This window comes from Eschrichtius robustus, chromosome 13 (assembly GCF_028021215.1).
Source record: "Eschrichtius robustus isolate mEscRob2 chromosome 13, mEscRob2.pri, whole genome shotgun sequence".
NCBI classification, from domain to species: Eukaryota; Metazoa; Chordata; class Mammalia; order Artiodactyla; family Eschrichtiidae; genus Eschrichtius; species Eschrichtius robustus.
Window position 1 is genome coordinate 15,638,685 of NC_090836.1, and position 16,659 is coordinate 15,655,343.

Genomic DNA, 16,659 nt, shown 5'->3' on the forward strand with positions numbered 1-16,659 from the left:
AGAATCTGACAGTCATTCATGTTTCCTGGGGACTGTTTGGCACTTCTGTGTTTGGACAATAGTCATGCTTTTGTCAGATGCTCTGTCATGATTACAGACTTGTTCTGTTTTTCTCCTTACCCACTGTGGTCACAGAGTGGCCTTGTCAGGTGCTGATGTGAAACTGTTCAGGTTTGGCAGACGAACACCATGGCCTGACTGTGAGTGTCCGGCCAGCTCTTAGCAACACCAAGGCCTCCCTGACAGCACAGAGTCACTTCCTAGCTGTCCCTTTAATCATTTGTATGGAAACATAAACCAAGGAATGTAACCTAATCTAGGAGATCATGGATGGCTTCCCTGAGGAAATGACATTTAAACTAAGAGTTTAAAAGTTAAAAGATCTTCTGTTACCACAGCCCAGGGGTTCATTTTAGCTGTTTCTTATGTTTTCTTCTGCTCCTCAACACTATTATTTTTCTACAAGTGAATTAGGAATATTTAAAAAAAAGATAGATTTTGTCTTCACAGTTAGTGAGCTGAGTTTGAGTGGTACCTGAAGAAAAATGAGAAAAGGAAATACATCCTTTTTCCTTCCTTATTTCAAATCTTATTGGTATAAATGAGAAATAAGTTTTTCCTGCTGCAAGAATTAATGAACTCTTTGCAAAACTCATGTGATCACAGTCTTTAAACCTCATGAAATTCCAGATCTTCAAAAGGCTTTAGGGGTTTAGAGAAGGTTAAATCCTTGGGTTAATGGGTTGAACACCCCACCTGTTATTAGGTTGAACAATAGATATTATAAATAAGATCCTTCTGAAATGGGTCACACTTAAAAAAACAACTTATAGGGATCCTACTGACCTAACGAGAACTTGGGAAACTGGGAAGCATAACCACCATGTAAGGATAGTCGGCTGATGGGGAGGTGGTTACCCCAGTGCTGCAAACAACCAATGTATCGTTCTGGTGAAGCAGTTCCAACCACCAATGGGAGGCTGCTGCCTTGAATTCCCCATGGGTCTCATCGATGACAACAAAAGCCCAGAAACAGCTGCTCTTTGGGAGCTTGAGGAAGAAACTGGCCATAAGGGTGATGTTGCTGAATGTTCTCCACCTGTACGTATGGATCCAGGTTTGTCAAATTGTACCACACACATCGTGACAGTAACTATCAATGGAGATGATGCTGAATGCGTAAGGCCTAAGCCAAAGGCAGGAGATGGGGATTTTGCAGAAGTAATTTCCTTGCCAAAGAATGACCTGCTGAAGAGACGTGATGCTCTGGTAGCTGATGAACATCTGACAGTGGACACCAGAGTCTATTCCTACCCTCTGGCACTGAAACATGCAAACACGAAGCTGTTTGAAGGGCCCTTCCTGAAGTTTTAAGGCCAAAGGACAGTGGCCACGTTTTTGTAAACAGAACCACCAGGCCTCCTTCGCTAAGAGTTTGTATTCAGCTTAGTTTTAATGTAGATTTGAAATTAGCTTCTTCATAAAATAAAAGCAATATAAATAAATACATAAGTAAAGATCCTCCTGTAATCTGGCAAAATAGAAGCAGGGCCTCTGAGAACTGGCTGTGCGTCCCTCCTGGGAAGACTGTGCCCTAATCTTAAATCCAGAGAGCCCGTGAGTGAGGATCTGAACGGCTATGCACTGAGTAATCTGGGACATCTGACTCCTTATGGGTTGGATATTTGAATTCCCAGTGGCATTTTTATTTTAAATATTTAGTTCTGAGGCTAAACCATGATAATAGTAAAACATGGTAGATGTGATTTTTTTGTATATTTTTTCGGCCATCAACTGATAATGCATTAGTAAACACCTCAAACAAAGAATCGTTTTTGTTATTTTAGTTATAAATTCAGATTTAATTTCAACAAATACCTATGAGGGCCCCCTAATTTGTCAAAAATTGTACTGGTGATTTCATCTCACTACCATGCAACAATGTGGTAGAACAAGTATTAGTATGCCTGGTTTTTTGAAAAACAGTTAATAATGAACCATATTCTTCTACATATGACATTTAGTAAAGCAAAGTCCTGCTGATGGTGAGAAGCCCAGTATATGAAACAGCACAGGAATCTCATCTCTGACCAAGAGGCAACCCTCAATGTGCATTTAGTGCAGATTCAGAAACACTGAAAATTCATTCAGAGATCCAAGCATGTAAGTCCCCATAGTAGATCTTTTTTATAGATACGGAGTCTGGAGGCAGTTTGAATGCAAATCAAAATCATATGCACTCATAAGAATGTCTGTATAATTACAGGGTACCCAATCCAGTGCACAGCATCTGAGAACTAGTCTGAGAATGCAGGGGCTAATTGCTCTCCAGGATTCAAAAGGGCACCAAGCACCTGGGAATCTAATTCCTTCCCACTACAATATGCAGTAGTGGGTGTCTAGAAATTAAAACACGCCTAGATTTCATATTTCTTTTATACTGCCAAATACTTGCCAACCTATCTTATACAATCAGACATATTTTAGCATCTTGTAAATTCTACTAATTAAACATGATACAAGCAAGTTGAAAGAGCAGCCTCAGCAGCAGAGGGGCAGGAGAAATTGGCTGATGAGAATTCCACACTATCGGGTCCCTCTGAAGTTTGTTTTGTTTCCACTGTTCTATTTTGCATATTTAAAAGTGAACTGGCTCAATATCTCAAAATAATTATTTTGCTTTATGTTAGAAAAAAAGGAGAAAGATATGGGCACTCATTCTGGCTGTTTTATTGCGATGTACAGCTAATGCTGTGTCCGGCACCATTAGTTGCTATCTGACATACCAAACATAAATAAACAGGGAAGCAGGCTCAAGACTCTCACCCATTTTGGAAAACAGAGGAACACGACGGTAACCTGCAAAAAGAATCACATTTGATTAGAACAATAAAAATAAATTCATCAACAGTGGCCCCAGTAGTGCTCCTGAGAAATAATACAGTAAACACATATAAAAGCTAGGACTATGTAGTTATATTCCATCCCATATATTAATTTTCCCCCAAAGTAAAATATTTGAAGTTTCTATCCCGACTTCCAACTAAACACCACACAGCTCACACTTCTCCTCCCTCAAAGTGCAGCGTCTCCAAAATTAGCCACCACTCTTCTGCTTCAGAAAGACTGTTTCCTAGGTACATCTCAGATGGTGATAGAAAAGTAAAAATAAGGATAGAATTGGGAGCACAGTGTAAGTCACCCCTGAAAGGTGACTGCAAGGCAGCCCTGGAAAGAGTCAAGAAAAGAGAGTCTTGGGCTCCCAGTATCTCCTCAGGTGGGAAGGAGGACTCACTGCTTCTCCCTTCTGTGCAGATCCCATCCTTCATTCCTTCACGGTAGTCATGCCTACTCTTAACTGAAACAAGAGAGCTAGGTCCATGTAGAGAAATTCTCATACAAGTCAAGTTTGTCTAATTAGTCTTCCTAGAAATCCCACTCCCCAACCCCACCTTTTGTATCAGAACACATTTCTAGAATTCCACTGGGAGAAAATATGTGTCAATACATAAATTTTCCTTTACATCTGACTGTCGTGGAGAGAGCTATTTGGTATACAAAAGCATGTCTTTGGTAAACTCAAATTATATATAAACATTAGCACAATCATCTTACTTTTAGGAATATTACCTTTGTTCATGCATAGAACTGGTAGAGTATATTGCCCAAGAAATTCATTTCCAGCTATTAAACCTTGATTTTCAACAACAAAACGTATCAATGCCAATTCTGGCACCTGAATAATAAATGTGAATGTTTCATTCCATCTTGGACTAAAAGCTGAAATACAAAGAAAGAGATACAACCAAAAAAAAATCAAACACCATCCCTAGAGAAAAATGTATAATATCTGTTCTCTAAAATTCTTATTTTCAACACTTTTAATAGTAATAATAAAAGCTTGGGGTTTAGAGCACTTAAAATTTTAATGCACCCAATGAGAAAGGAATAATAATGACAATAATAACACTTATTAGGTGTCTACAATTTCTGGGCAATATCCTATAAACTTTAAGCAGATAATCTCATTTAATGCTCACAAAAACCCTATCAGGGTTATTTCTATCCACACTTAAAGATGAGAAAACTGAGCCACAAAGATGTTTCATAAGCTCCGATGGGTTTCACATAAATAGCCATTAAGTGCTCGGGCAGGAAGTCAAACAAATGGAGTCTGATTTCAGAATGGAAACGTTTCACTATTATACAATATGACTGTTGTGTTCCAGCACTTTATTAACAAAGAAACTGAGACATGAGGAAGTTAAATAACATCATTTTTCTATATCAGGTCCTGTTATGAGAAGAGCTCTATAGACAGTTGTTGGAATGAGAGCTCACTAATGTTTGCTCTCAAGTCAGCTCCTGATCCTTCTTTTGACTAACTGCTCATTTTAAAATCCAGAGTCAAGGAGGAGCTTCAAGATGGCAGAAGAGTAAGACTAGAGATCACCTTCCTCCCCACAAATATATCAGAAATACATCTACACGTGGAAACAACCCATACAGAACACCTACTGAACGCTGGCAGAAGAACTCAGACCTCCCAAAAGGGAACAGATGCCCTCAGGTGACCTACATGTAAAGGCGGGGCCAAATCCAAAGCTGAACCCCAGAAGCTGTGCGAACAAAGAAGAGAAAGGGAAATCTCTCCCAGCAGCCTCAGGAGCAGCGGATTAAATCTGCACAATCAACTTGATTTACCCTGCATCTGTGGCATACCTGAATAGACAACAAATCATCCCAAATTGAGGCGGTGGACTTTGGGAGCAATGACACATATATATTTTTTTTCTTTTTCTCTTTCTGTGAGTGTGTATGTGTATGCTTCTGTGTGTGATTTTGTCTGTATAGCTTTGCTTTTACCATTTGTCCTAGGATTCTGTCTGTCCTTTTTTTTTTTTTCTTTAGTATAGTTTTTAGTGCTTGTTATCATTGGGGGATTTGTTTTTCGGTTTGGTGGCTCTCTTTTTTCTTTCTTTTTTTAAATTACTTTAAAAATTTTTTTTAATAATTATTTTTTATTTTTTATTGTAATAACCTTATTTTATTTTATTTTTCTTTCTTTCTTTTTTTTCCCCTTTTATTCTGAGCAGTGTAGTGGATGGGGTCAGTGCTCTGGCAGGGTGTCAGGCCTGTGCCTCTGAGGTGGGAGAGCCAAGGTCAGGACATTGGTCCACCAGAGACCTCCCAGCTCCACTTAATATTAAGCGGGTAAAATCTCCCAGGGATCTCCATCTCAAAGCCAACACTCAGCTGCACTCAACGACCAGCAAGCTACAGTGCTGGACACCTTATGCCAAACTACTAGCAAGAAAGAAACACAACCCCACCCATTAGCAGAGAGGCTGCCTAAAATCAAAATAAGTTCACAGACACCCCAAAACACACCACCATGGTCCTGCCCACCAGAAAGAAAAGATCCAGCCTCATCCACCAGAACACAGGCACCCGTCCCCTCCACTGGGAAGCATACACAACACTCTGAACCAACCTTACCACGGGCAGACACCAAAAACAATGGAAACTACGGACCTGCAGCCTGCAAAAAGGAGATCCCAAACACAGTAGGTTAAGCAAAATGAGAAGACAGGGAAATACACAGCAGATGAAGGAGCAAGGTAAAAACCCACCAGACCAAACAAATGAAGAGGAAATAGGCAGTCTACTGAAAAAGAATTCAGAATAATGATAGTAAAGATGATCCAAAATCTTGGAAATAGAATGGAGAAAATACAAGAAACATTTAACCAGGACTTAGAAGAACTAAAGAGCAAATAAACAATGATGAACAACACAAGGAATGAAATTAAAAATTATCTAGAAGAAAACAATAGCCGAATAACTGAGGCAGAAGAACGGATAACTGACCTGGAAGATAAAATAGTGGAAATAACTACTGCAGAGCAGAATAAAGAAAAAAGAATGAAGAGAATTGAGGACAATCTCAGAGTCCTCTGAGACAACATTAAAGGCACCAACATTCAAATTATAGGGGTCCAAGAAGAAAAAGAGAAAAAGAAAGGGACTGAGAAAATATTTGAAGAGATTATATTTGAATACTTCCCTAATATGGGAAAGGAGATAATCAAGTCCAGGAAGCACAGAGAGTGCCATACAGGATAAATCCAATGAGAAACACACCAAGACACATATTAATCAAACTATCAAAAATTAATTACAAAGAAAAAATATTAAAGGCAGCAAGGAAAAAAACAAAACCATACAAGGGAATCCCAATAAGGTTAACAGCTGATCTTTCAGCAGAAACTCTGCAAGCCAGAAGGGAGTGGCAGGACATATTTAAAGTGATGAAAGGGAAAAAACCTACAACAAAGATTACTCTACCCAGCAAGGATCTCATTCAGATTCGACCGACAAATTAAAACCTTTAGAGACAAGCAAAAGCTAAGAGAATTCAGCACCACCAAACCAGCTTTACAACAAATGCTAATGGAACTTCTCTAGGCAGGAAACACAGGAGGAGGAAAAGACCTACAATAACAAGCTCAAAACAATTAAGAAAATGGTAATAGGAACATGCATATCGGTAATTACCTTAAAGGTAAGTGGATTAAATGCACCAACCAAAAGACATAGACTGGCTGAATGGATACAAAAACAAGACCTGTATATATGCTGTCTACAAGAGACCCATTTCAGACCTAGGGACACTACAGACTGAAAGTGAGGGACTGGAAAAAGATATTCCATGCAAAAGGAACTCAAAAGAAAGCTGGAGTAGCAATTCTCATATCAGAAAAAATAGACTTTAAAATAAAGACTGTTATAAGAGACAAAGAAGGACACTCCATAATGATCAAGGGATCAATCCAAGAAGATATAACAATTGTAAATATCTATGCACCCAACATAGGAGCACCTCAATATATAATGAAAATACTAACAGCCATAAAAGGGCAAATTCACAGTAACACAATTATAGTAGGGGACTTTCACACCTCACTTTTACCAATGGACAGATCACCCAAAATGAAAATAAATAAGGAAACACAAGCTTTAAGTGATACATTAAACAAGATGGACTTACTTGATATTTATAGGACATTCCATCCAAAAACAACAGAATACACTTTCTTCTCAAGTGCTCATGGAACATTCTCCAGGATAGATCATATCTTGGGTCACAAATCAAGCCTTGGTAAATTTAAGAAAATTGAAATCGTTTCAAGTATCTTTTCCAACCACAACGCTATGAGACTAGATATCAATTACGGGGAAAAAACTATAAAAAATACAAACACATGGAGGCTAAACAATACACTACTTAATAACCAAGAGATTGCTGAAGAAATCAAAGAGGAAATTAAAAAACACCTAGAAATAAATGACAATGAAAACACAATGACCTAAAACCTATGGGATGCAGCAAAAGCAGTTCTAAGAGGGAAGTTTATAGCTATACAATTCTACCTCAAGAAACAAGAAACATCTCAAATAAACAACCTAACCTTACACCTAAAGCAATTAGAGAAAGAAGAACAAAAGAACCACAGAGTTAGCAGAAGGAAAGAAATCATGAAGACCAGGTCAGAAGGAAATGAAAAAGAAATGAAGGAAACAATAGCAAAGATCAATAAAACTAAAAGCTGCTTCCTTGAGAAGATAAACAAAATGATAAACCATTAGCCAGACTCAAGAAAAAAAGGGAGAAGACTCAAATCAATAGAACTAAGCATGAAAAAGGAGAAGTAACACCTGACACTGCAGAAATACAAAGGATCATGAGAGATTACTACAAACAACTGTATGCCAAAAAAATGGGCAACCTGGAAGAAATGGACAAATTCTTAGAAAAGCACAACCTTCCGAGACTGAACCAGGAAGAAACAGAAAATATGAACAGACTGATCACAAGCATTGAAACTGTAACTGTAATTAAAAATCTTCCAACAAACAAAAGCCCAGGACCAGATGGCTTCACAGGCGAATTCTATCAAACATTTAGAGAAGAGCTAACACCTATCCTTCTCAAAGTCTTCCAAAATATAGCAGAGGGAGGAACACTCCCAAACTCATTCTACGAGGCCACCGTCACCCTGATAACAAAACCAGACAAAGATGTCACAAAGAAAGAAAACTACAGGCCAATATCCCTGATGAACATAGATGCGAAAATCCTCAACAAAATACTAGCAAACAGAATCCAACAACACACTAAAAGAACCATACATCATGATCGAGTGGGGTTTATCCCAGGAATGCAAGGATTCTTCAATAAACGCAAATCAATCGATGTGATACACCATATTAACAAAGTGAAGAATAAAAACCACATGATCATATCCCTAGATGCAGAAAAAGCTTTTGACAAAATTCAACACCCATTTATGATAAAAATCCTCCAGAAAGTAGGCATAGAGGGAACTTACCTCAATGTAATAAAGGCCATATATGACAAACCCACAGCCAACATCGTCCTCAATGGTGAAAAACTGAAACCATTTCCACTAAGATCAGGAGCAAGACAAGGTTGCCCACTCTCACCACTTTTATTTATCATTGTTTTGGAAGTTTTAGCCACAGCAATCAGAGAAGAAAAAGAAATAAAAGGAATCCAAATCGGAAAAGAAGAAGTAAAGCTGCCGCTGTTTGCAGGTGACATGATACTATACATAGAGAATCCTAAAGATGCTTCCAGAAAACTACTAGAGCTAATCAATGAATCTGGTAAAGTAGCAGGATACAAAATTAATGCACAGAAATCTCTTGCATTCCTATACACTGACAATGAAAAAATCTGAAAGTGAAATTAAGGAAACACTCCCATTTACCACTGCAACAAAAAGAATAAAATACCTAGGAATAAACCTACCTAAGGAGACAAAAGACCTGTATGCAGAAAACTATAAAACACTGATGAAAGAAATTAAAGATGATACAAACAGATGGAGAGATATATCATGTTCTTGGATTGGAAGAATCAACATTGTGAAAATGACTATACTACACAAAGCAATCTACAGATTCAATGCAATCCCTATCAAACTACCAATGACATTTTTCACAGAACTAGAACAAAAAAATTCACAATTTGTATGGAAACACAAAAGACCCCGAATAGCAAAAGCAACCTTGGTAAAGAACAACGGAGCTGGAGGAATCAGGCTCCCTGACTTCAGACTATACTACAAAGCTGCAGTATGGTACTGGCACAAAAACAGAAATATAGGTCAATGAAACAGGATTGAAAGCCCAGAGAGAAACCCACGCACATATGGTCACTTTATTTTTGATAAAGGAGGTAAGAATATACAATGCAGAAAAGACAGCCTCTTCAGTAAGTGCTGCTGGGAAAACTGGACAGCTACATGTAAAAGAATGAAATTAGAACCCTCCTTAACACCATACACAAAAATAAACTCCAAATGATTTAAAGACCTAAATGTAAGGCCAGACACTCTAAAACTCTTAGAGGAAAACATAGGCAGAACACTCTATGACATAAATCACAGCAAGATCCTTTTTCACCCACCTCCTAGAGAAATGGAAATAAAAACAAAAATAAACAAATTGGACCTAATGAAACTTAAAAGCTTTTGCACAGCAAAGGAACCCATAAACAAGAGGAAAAGACAACCCTCAGAATGGGAGAAAATATTTGCATTGAAGCAACTGACAAAGGATTAATCTCCAAAATTTACAAGCAGCTCATTCAGCTTCATATCAAAAAAATAAACAACCCAATCCAAACATGGGCAGAAGACCTAAATAGACATTTCTCCAAAGAAGACGTACAGATTGCCAACAAACACATGAAAGAATGCTCAACATCACTAATCATTAGCGAAATGCAAATCAAAACTACAATGAGGTATCACCTCACACCAGTCAGAATGGCCATCATCAAAAAATCTACAAACCATAAATGCTGAAGAGGGTGTGGAGAAAAGGGAACCCTCTTGCACTGTGGGTGGAAATGTAAATTGATACAGCCACTATGGAAAACAGTATGGAGGTTCCTTAAAAAGCTAAAAATACAACTACCATACGACCCAGCAATCCCACTACTGGGCATATACCCTGAGAAAACCATAATTCAAAAAGAGTCATGTACCACAATGTTCACTGCAGCTCTACTTACAATAGCCAGGACATGGAAGCAACCTAAGTGTCCATCGACAGATGAGTGGATAAAGAAGATGTAGCACATACATACAATGGAATATTACTCAGCCATAAAAAGAAACGAAACTGATTTATTTGTAGTGAAGTGGATGGACTTAGAGTCTGTCATAAAGAGTGAAGTAAGTCAGAAAAAGAAAAACAAATACCATATGCTAACACATATACATGGAATCTAAAAAAAAAAAAGGTGGTCATGAAGAACCTAGTGACAGGACAGGAATAAAGATGCAGACCTACTAGAGAATGGACTTGCAGACACGGCGAGGGGGAAGGGTAAGCTGGGACGAAGTGAGAGAGTGGCATGGACATATATACACTACCAAATGTAAAATAGATAGCTAGTGGGAAGCAGCCGCATCATAGCCCAGGGAGATCAGCTCGGTGCTTTGTGACCACCTAGACAGCTGGGATATGGAGGGTGGGAGGGAGGGAGACGCAAGAGGAAGAGATATGGGGATATATGTATATGTATAGCTGATTCACTTTGTTTTAAAGAGAAACTAACACACACACACACACTCACACACACACACACACAAACCAATAAACAGAAGCTTATTGCCCATGTGTGATGGACTGTATGAGTGCTATGGAATGCATGTTTTTGCCCCTCATTCAGATGTTGAAGTCCTTATCCCCACCGTGATGCTATTTTGAGGTGGGGCCTCGGGGAATTAATTGGGTCATGAGGTTGGAGCCCCCAAGAATGGGATTAATGCCCTCATAAGGAGAGACACAAGAGAAATAATCTGGCCCTGCCATGTGAGGAGGATACAGCAAGAAAACAGCTGCGTACAAACCAGGAAGAGTACCCTCATCAGAATGTGACCATGGATTTCTAACCTCTAGAACTGTGAGAAAATAAATTCCTATGTTTTAAGCCAACCAGTCTGTTTTTGTTGCTGCTGTAGCAGCCTGAACTAAGACATTGAGTAAGCATGCGTTAGAACTAAATTTGTGTTATCTTCGTATGGGTTGTTTGATCTAACCCAACCTGTCTGATATAATCTCCCCATGAACTTGAACTACTTCTATTCAATTTCAACTCATTGAGCTTCATCAAAACAACAAGATGAGGACAGGGAGAGGGGGAAGGGTAAGCTGGGACAAAGTGAGAGAGTGGCATGGACATATATATACACTACCAAATGTAAAATAGATAGCTAGTGGGAAGCAGCCGCATAGCCCAGGGAGATCAGCTCGGTGCTTTGTGACCACCTAGAGGGGTGGGATAGGGAGGGTGGGAGAGAGGGAGACCCAAGAGGGAAGAGATATGGGAATATATGTATATGTATAGCTGATTCACTTTGTTATAAAGCAGAAACTAACACACCATTGTAAAGCAATTATACTCCAATAAAGATGTTAAAAAAAAAACAACAAAGTCGATGAGTAATTTATGTCCTTAGCAAAATAGATTATCCCAAACACTCTCTTGCCAAACAAGAAATCCAAATTGTATCACAATGTGACCCAAATCAGAAAAAAATTAAGCATAATTGAATGGAATCAAGAAATTCACATCCAGATCAAATATACACTCTTATTTAATAAAAACTCAAAAGTTCAGAGAAAAATAATGTATTATTTTTCATTGTACAAAGGCAAGCTACACCTACTGCTTCAATAGATCTGTCCTTTGAGTTACATTTCAAGAAGTATTGAAGCATTTATGACTAATTATACCATATCTATGTTTTCTATGGTGCATCTGTGGTCACAAGAGCACATTTACTAGGAAGTAATCCAGAATGCAGTCCATGCCCGTAAAAATATTAACAAATTGATTCACACTGGAATAATAACCATCTTACCTTGCCTTAAGAAATAATTCAATGGAGTACAGGGGCAGGTTTAAGAGTCAATTCTTTATAGACACTGAAAAATGTCTGCACAAAATTCTTATACTAATTTATTCTTCCTCCTCCAACCCTCCTTCACCATACTCTCTTTCACTCTTTCATACACACACACACACACACACACACACACAATCATATATAGATATATATGAAAGTCCTTTTAGTGTCAAAATAAAATAAATAAATAAAAAATAAACCAGAATACCAAATTTGATTAGTTACAAATATAGTTAAAAATCACTTCCCCACCTTACCCAAATGTGATCGTTTTCCTCCCAGACTCTCACGTCTCTCATTACACTACCACTACCCTAGTAGCTAAGTGATCTCAGAATCCCTCCTGTCCGGTTATCTGCACCCTTAGTCTTGCTGGTCTTCCTTACATGCATCCTCCATTCCTTTTCTGATGCCACAGCCCTTCTTTAGGACCTGACTTCTACATGCTCTAACCGTGAGATCACATCTAACTCTATTCTGTATTTCTCATCTCCCTCTCACACACTTTGTCCTCTCTACTCTGCAGAAATGATCTCCGGAACGCTCAACTCTCTTAGTGTTTTATATCCCTGTTTAAAAGTTTTAATTTTATTCATTTTATACAGAAAAGAAAGTTTCTCCTGCCTTATCATGGCTTTCACTATTTTCCATGACCATACCCAAGGTAAGTTTCTCATTTTATCTCACATTAATCTTTCTTAAGTACATTGCATTTGAACTTCTTTACTTTTCCCTAACATGTTTGAATTTTGTTTTCTCCGTGTTTTAGCACTCATATTATTACTTTTGCCTTAAATTTCCTTATCCTTGGGAATTGCCTGGCGGCCCAGTGGTTAGGATTTGGCTCTTTCACTGCCGTGGCCCAGGTTCAATCCCTGATCAGGGAACTAAGATCATGCAAGCCTCTCAGCATGGCCAAAAAAGGAAAGAAAAAGAAAAAGAAAAAGAAAAAAAGTTCCCTTATCCTCAATCTCTATAAAAAATTCTACTCATTTGCCAAGAACCATCTCCAAATTTGCCCCTTCCATACTATTCTTTGTACTTTCTTTAAAGCACTAATGACTTTTTCATAACAGTTTTACTTATATCTCATATTCCACTCTGAACTGTAAACTATCTACAATAGAATTAGTTGGGACATACATAAGAATGCAGTTAATAAACAGAGATTTGAAGTGTTTTTGATACTTAGAACCAGGCTTTTAATATAATGGGCCCAGTAATGTCTGATGAACCAAACTGAATTTCTGTAGGGATATTCTCATAAAACCCAGGGATGCAATCAAATTTCTAATGGGAGCTAGAATCATAGTATTATATAAAGGTTGCATTGAATAAATTAATGTTCTGTACATTTTGTCATGAAGATTCAAGTAAGGGGATGGAGAAAACAAGGGATAGTTTACTAGAAGCTTCCTGATAGCAGTTACCATTTCTTTACACTGCCATTTCAACTCTAAGGGGTGCCAAATAAAGCAGGAAGTCATCACTAATATCCCTTCCCACTGATAACATAGGATGAGGTAGCAAAACTTCCCAAACCTTTTTTCATGCCTTTTGCACTACGGGCCATGCTGGAGGAATATTCTGGATTTGGGAGGAGTTGAACATTGGACATTTGTGGGGGGGATTATCACCGAAGAAGAAGAAGACTACTAAGACTGCACCTGCTTCTCTGTCTGTGCCATTTAGCCTGGAGCATATTTCCAGACTCTGAAATGAAGTCCACTATATTTTGGGAATATCTACTCATAGAAGATTCTAGACTCAAAGGATCAGTTGCAAGCTCTCTTCCCATGTGATTCTAAGAGTCAACCCCAAGAATCTATACTTTTCTAATTTCATTCATGATTTCAACTTCAGAGAAGAAATAACAACGTCAGTTCTGTATTACCTAAACTATCATGGGATGCTGGAACACTGAAAATCTTACCAAAGTAATTTCTTCCATTCCTACATTTCTCTGCTGGCAAAAATGACTGAATTTTTTATCCAAATACTGTACGAGTAGGTTTCTATGGCATCCTTAGCCTGAGTCAGAAGCCACAGACCTCTGATCTAAAATAATTCAAGTAGTGAAGTAAAACTACGTAACATGCTGTATTAGAGAAATCTTAAGTTCTTTATTTTACACAGAGGCTAGAAGCTAAGTAGATTTGCAGCTGTCAAAATGTCACTCTTAATTCAGTCATACAAGGAAACATAAAAAGGAAGTAAAAATGGAAAAAGCACTAATTTTTCAGGTCAGATACATTTTTGTATCTGTAATCTGAAAATACATCTAGCCAACATTAAGTCATTGTCAAATTGTTTTTGCTGCATATAACACTTTGGTCATCTTGAACATAATGCAAAACCTTTTCCTTATGAATAATAAATATGTATCAAAACTCTATCAATATATGATTTTTAAGCTTTTCAACAAGAAGTCTAATAGATGTTCGATAAAATATATTAGGAGCTCACCATTTTTTTTAATTACACGACTCTGCTGTTTCATTTGATCATTTGGAACCCCCAAAATTTCTACACTCACTAATGTGTCAGCTTTGTTAGATGATGAATGATAACTGGGAGGCAACTGGATCCCACTGATGAGCTGCACAAAAATAAGGGAATTCAAGAATTTAGCAGAATGTCAAACTGCATCACTGCTTAATTTCAAAATAAAATAGGTTTTCCAAAAATCATGATTGACTAAGTCATTTCCCACCAAAAAAAACAAACAAACAAAGTGAAAGTAGAAAATAGTGCCAATTTTTAATTTTAACTCTTTTATCCTCAAGTATCAATAGATAAACACCAGGAACATGTCTAAATTATTCCATTTTACCAATACGTGATTATAATAGAATCCACATTCTCCAAGATTGATGGTCCAACAAATATTTTTATTTTAAAAGCATTGTTATGGTCCCCTTCTACTGTAATTCAGGCTGAGTCACTCCAAAAACATGAACTCTTTTCAAATTCATATTGTATATATACAACAAAAAAACTGTAAACTATAAATACGACTCCTGAAATATAAGAAAAAAACACATAATTTCCTATGATAGCATTTTCTGACAGTATAATTTATATGTTTGGATAATTTATCATGAAATTTTACCTTAACCATTGCTTTCTATATTATCATAAGTAACCTGAGTTTGACAAAATCAATTATTTCATATATATATTAGGGACTGGATAGCAGAAAAATGCTTAACAAAGTAACTAATAATAGTTTTATTTACTCTTCTATTAGTCAAGCTAATTGTTGAAGCACAGATTTGTTTTACTTTAAGGAACAAAGTCCGAATTAAAAAAACAACAGTATTTGAAGTGTACTAGTTTATTTACAGAGTGTACTAATGTAAAAAATTGAGACATGATTTCAATTTCTGAAGATTATAATAAAGAGGAACAAATAAATAATTGTTGTGAAAAAAGAAAGAAAAAAAGAAGGAAAAGAAAAGAAAGAAGTGCCAGTGTGTAATTTTTTCTTTCCTACATCCACAAATTATGGCATCAGCTAGAAACCAGAGTAACTGTGCAAATATTTAACAAACAGTATGGAACGGGCACTTATCAATAAGCATAATTAGATATCAAGGTAACTTGAAAGAACATTGACTGTGAAAAACTAGTACACTGATACCAGAGCCTATCAGCTGAATATAGGCCCTCCAGGTAATAAACCCTTATCAATATGGAGAAGGTGCATCTCATGCCAAAAAAAAATTTTTAACTAAATAATAATAGAATATGAGTACTGAAATAGAATTTAGAGATTTATTGTTCAAATAATTTGTACACTCTGATTCACAAAGCCCTTCCAGGGGCCGCTGCAGAGGATGGATGTCAAACAGAAAACCCTTAGTGGTCAACCAGATAGTTCTGCTTTCATCTATTGGTCTTATACACGAGATTTTAAACTTAGAAAATGATATCTTAGTTTTTATAAGCTTGAAAATAACTGGTTTAATCCAAAGTTCTCTGTTTACAGTTGACAAAGCGTAAACCAGAAATGTTAAATGGCTTCATCAAGGACATAAGAAAGCTAATGGCAAAACTAGGTTTTTTTATTCCCAAATCATGCTCTCCACAATTTGTGCAAGTCATAATGTAATCACAAAGCTCCCTAGAACAATCAGAACAAGAGGGGAAGACACACATGGCTATGGCAGCAGCTTCCTAGGAAAATCATCAACCCTGCCTCTTTCACACCACGTCACTTACACCCCTACATGAGAACTCTCAGAATACAAACAGGTGGCATTTGTAAACATCTATGCATACCAGCTATCCTCCATCTTCACTTTCGCAATAAAAGAGCACATATATTCTCTTTAGTATTCTCAACTTGAAAAAGAAATCATTCATTCAATTAACCTACATGTATTGAGCATATACTTTGTGTCAGTCACTGTGGATAAGGGTTGAACAAAACACAGTCCTTATCCCTAAAGGACCCTCAGACAAGTTGGGGGAGAAAGACAAGTATAACAAGCAGATAATTATAATTTACAGTGTGGTAAGTGCCATAATGTATGCATGTATAGGGTGTTATGGAAAAACACAAGAATTCAAAAGAAGCACAACTTAGCACAAGAAAACGCTTCCAAAAAGAAGTGACACTTAAAGTATTGAAAAATGAGTCAGAATG

General features: G+C 37.2%; 1 protein-coding gene and 1 pseudogene across 1 annotated transcript in view; one reads left to right on the top strand and one right to left on the bottom strand.

Moving 5' to 3' along the window:
* The first annotated feature begins 972 nt into the window (after positions 1-972).
* On the top strand, positions 973-1,374 carry LOC137775668 (ADP-sugar pyrophosphatase pseudogene; annotated as a pseudogene).
* Positions 1,375-2,713: 1,339 nt separating this feature from the next.
* PLCZ1 (phospholipase C zeta 1) overlaps positions 2,714-16,659 on the bottom strand; it is a 32,558-nt gene continuing 18,612 nt past the window's right edge. The window contains exons 8-10 of the mRNA XM_068560103.1: positions 14,475-14,607; positions 3,631-3,780; positions 2,714-2,859 (exon numbers count right to left, since the gene is read on the bottom strand). Coding sequence (XP_068416204.1) covers positions 2,774-2,859; positions 3,631-3,780; positions 14,475-14,607 — 369 coding nt within the window. The 3' untranslated portion in view covers positions 2,714-2,773. The remainder of the gene's footprint in view (positions 2,860-3,630; positions 3,781-14,474; positions 14,608-16,659) is intronic.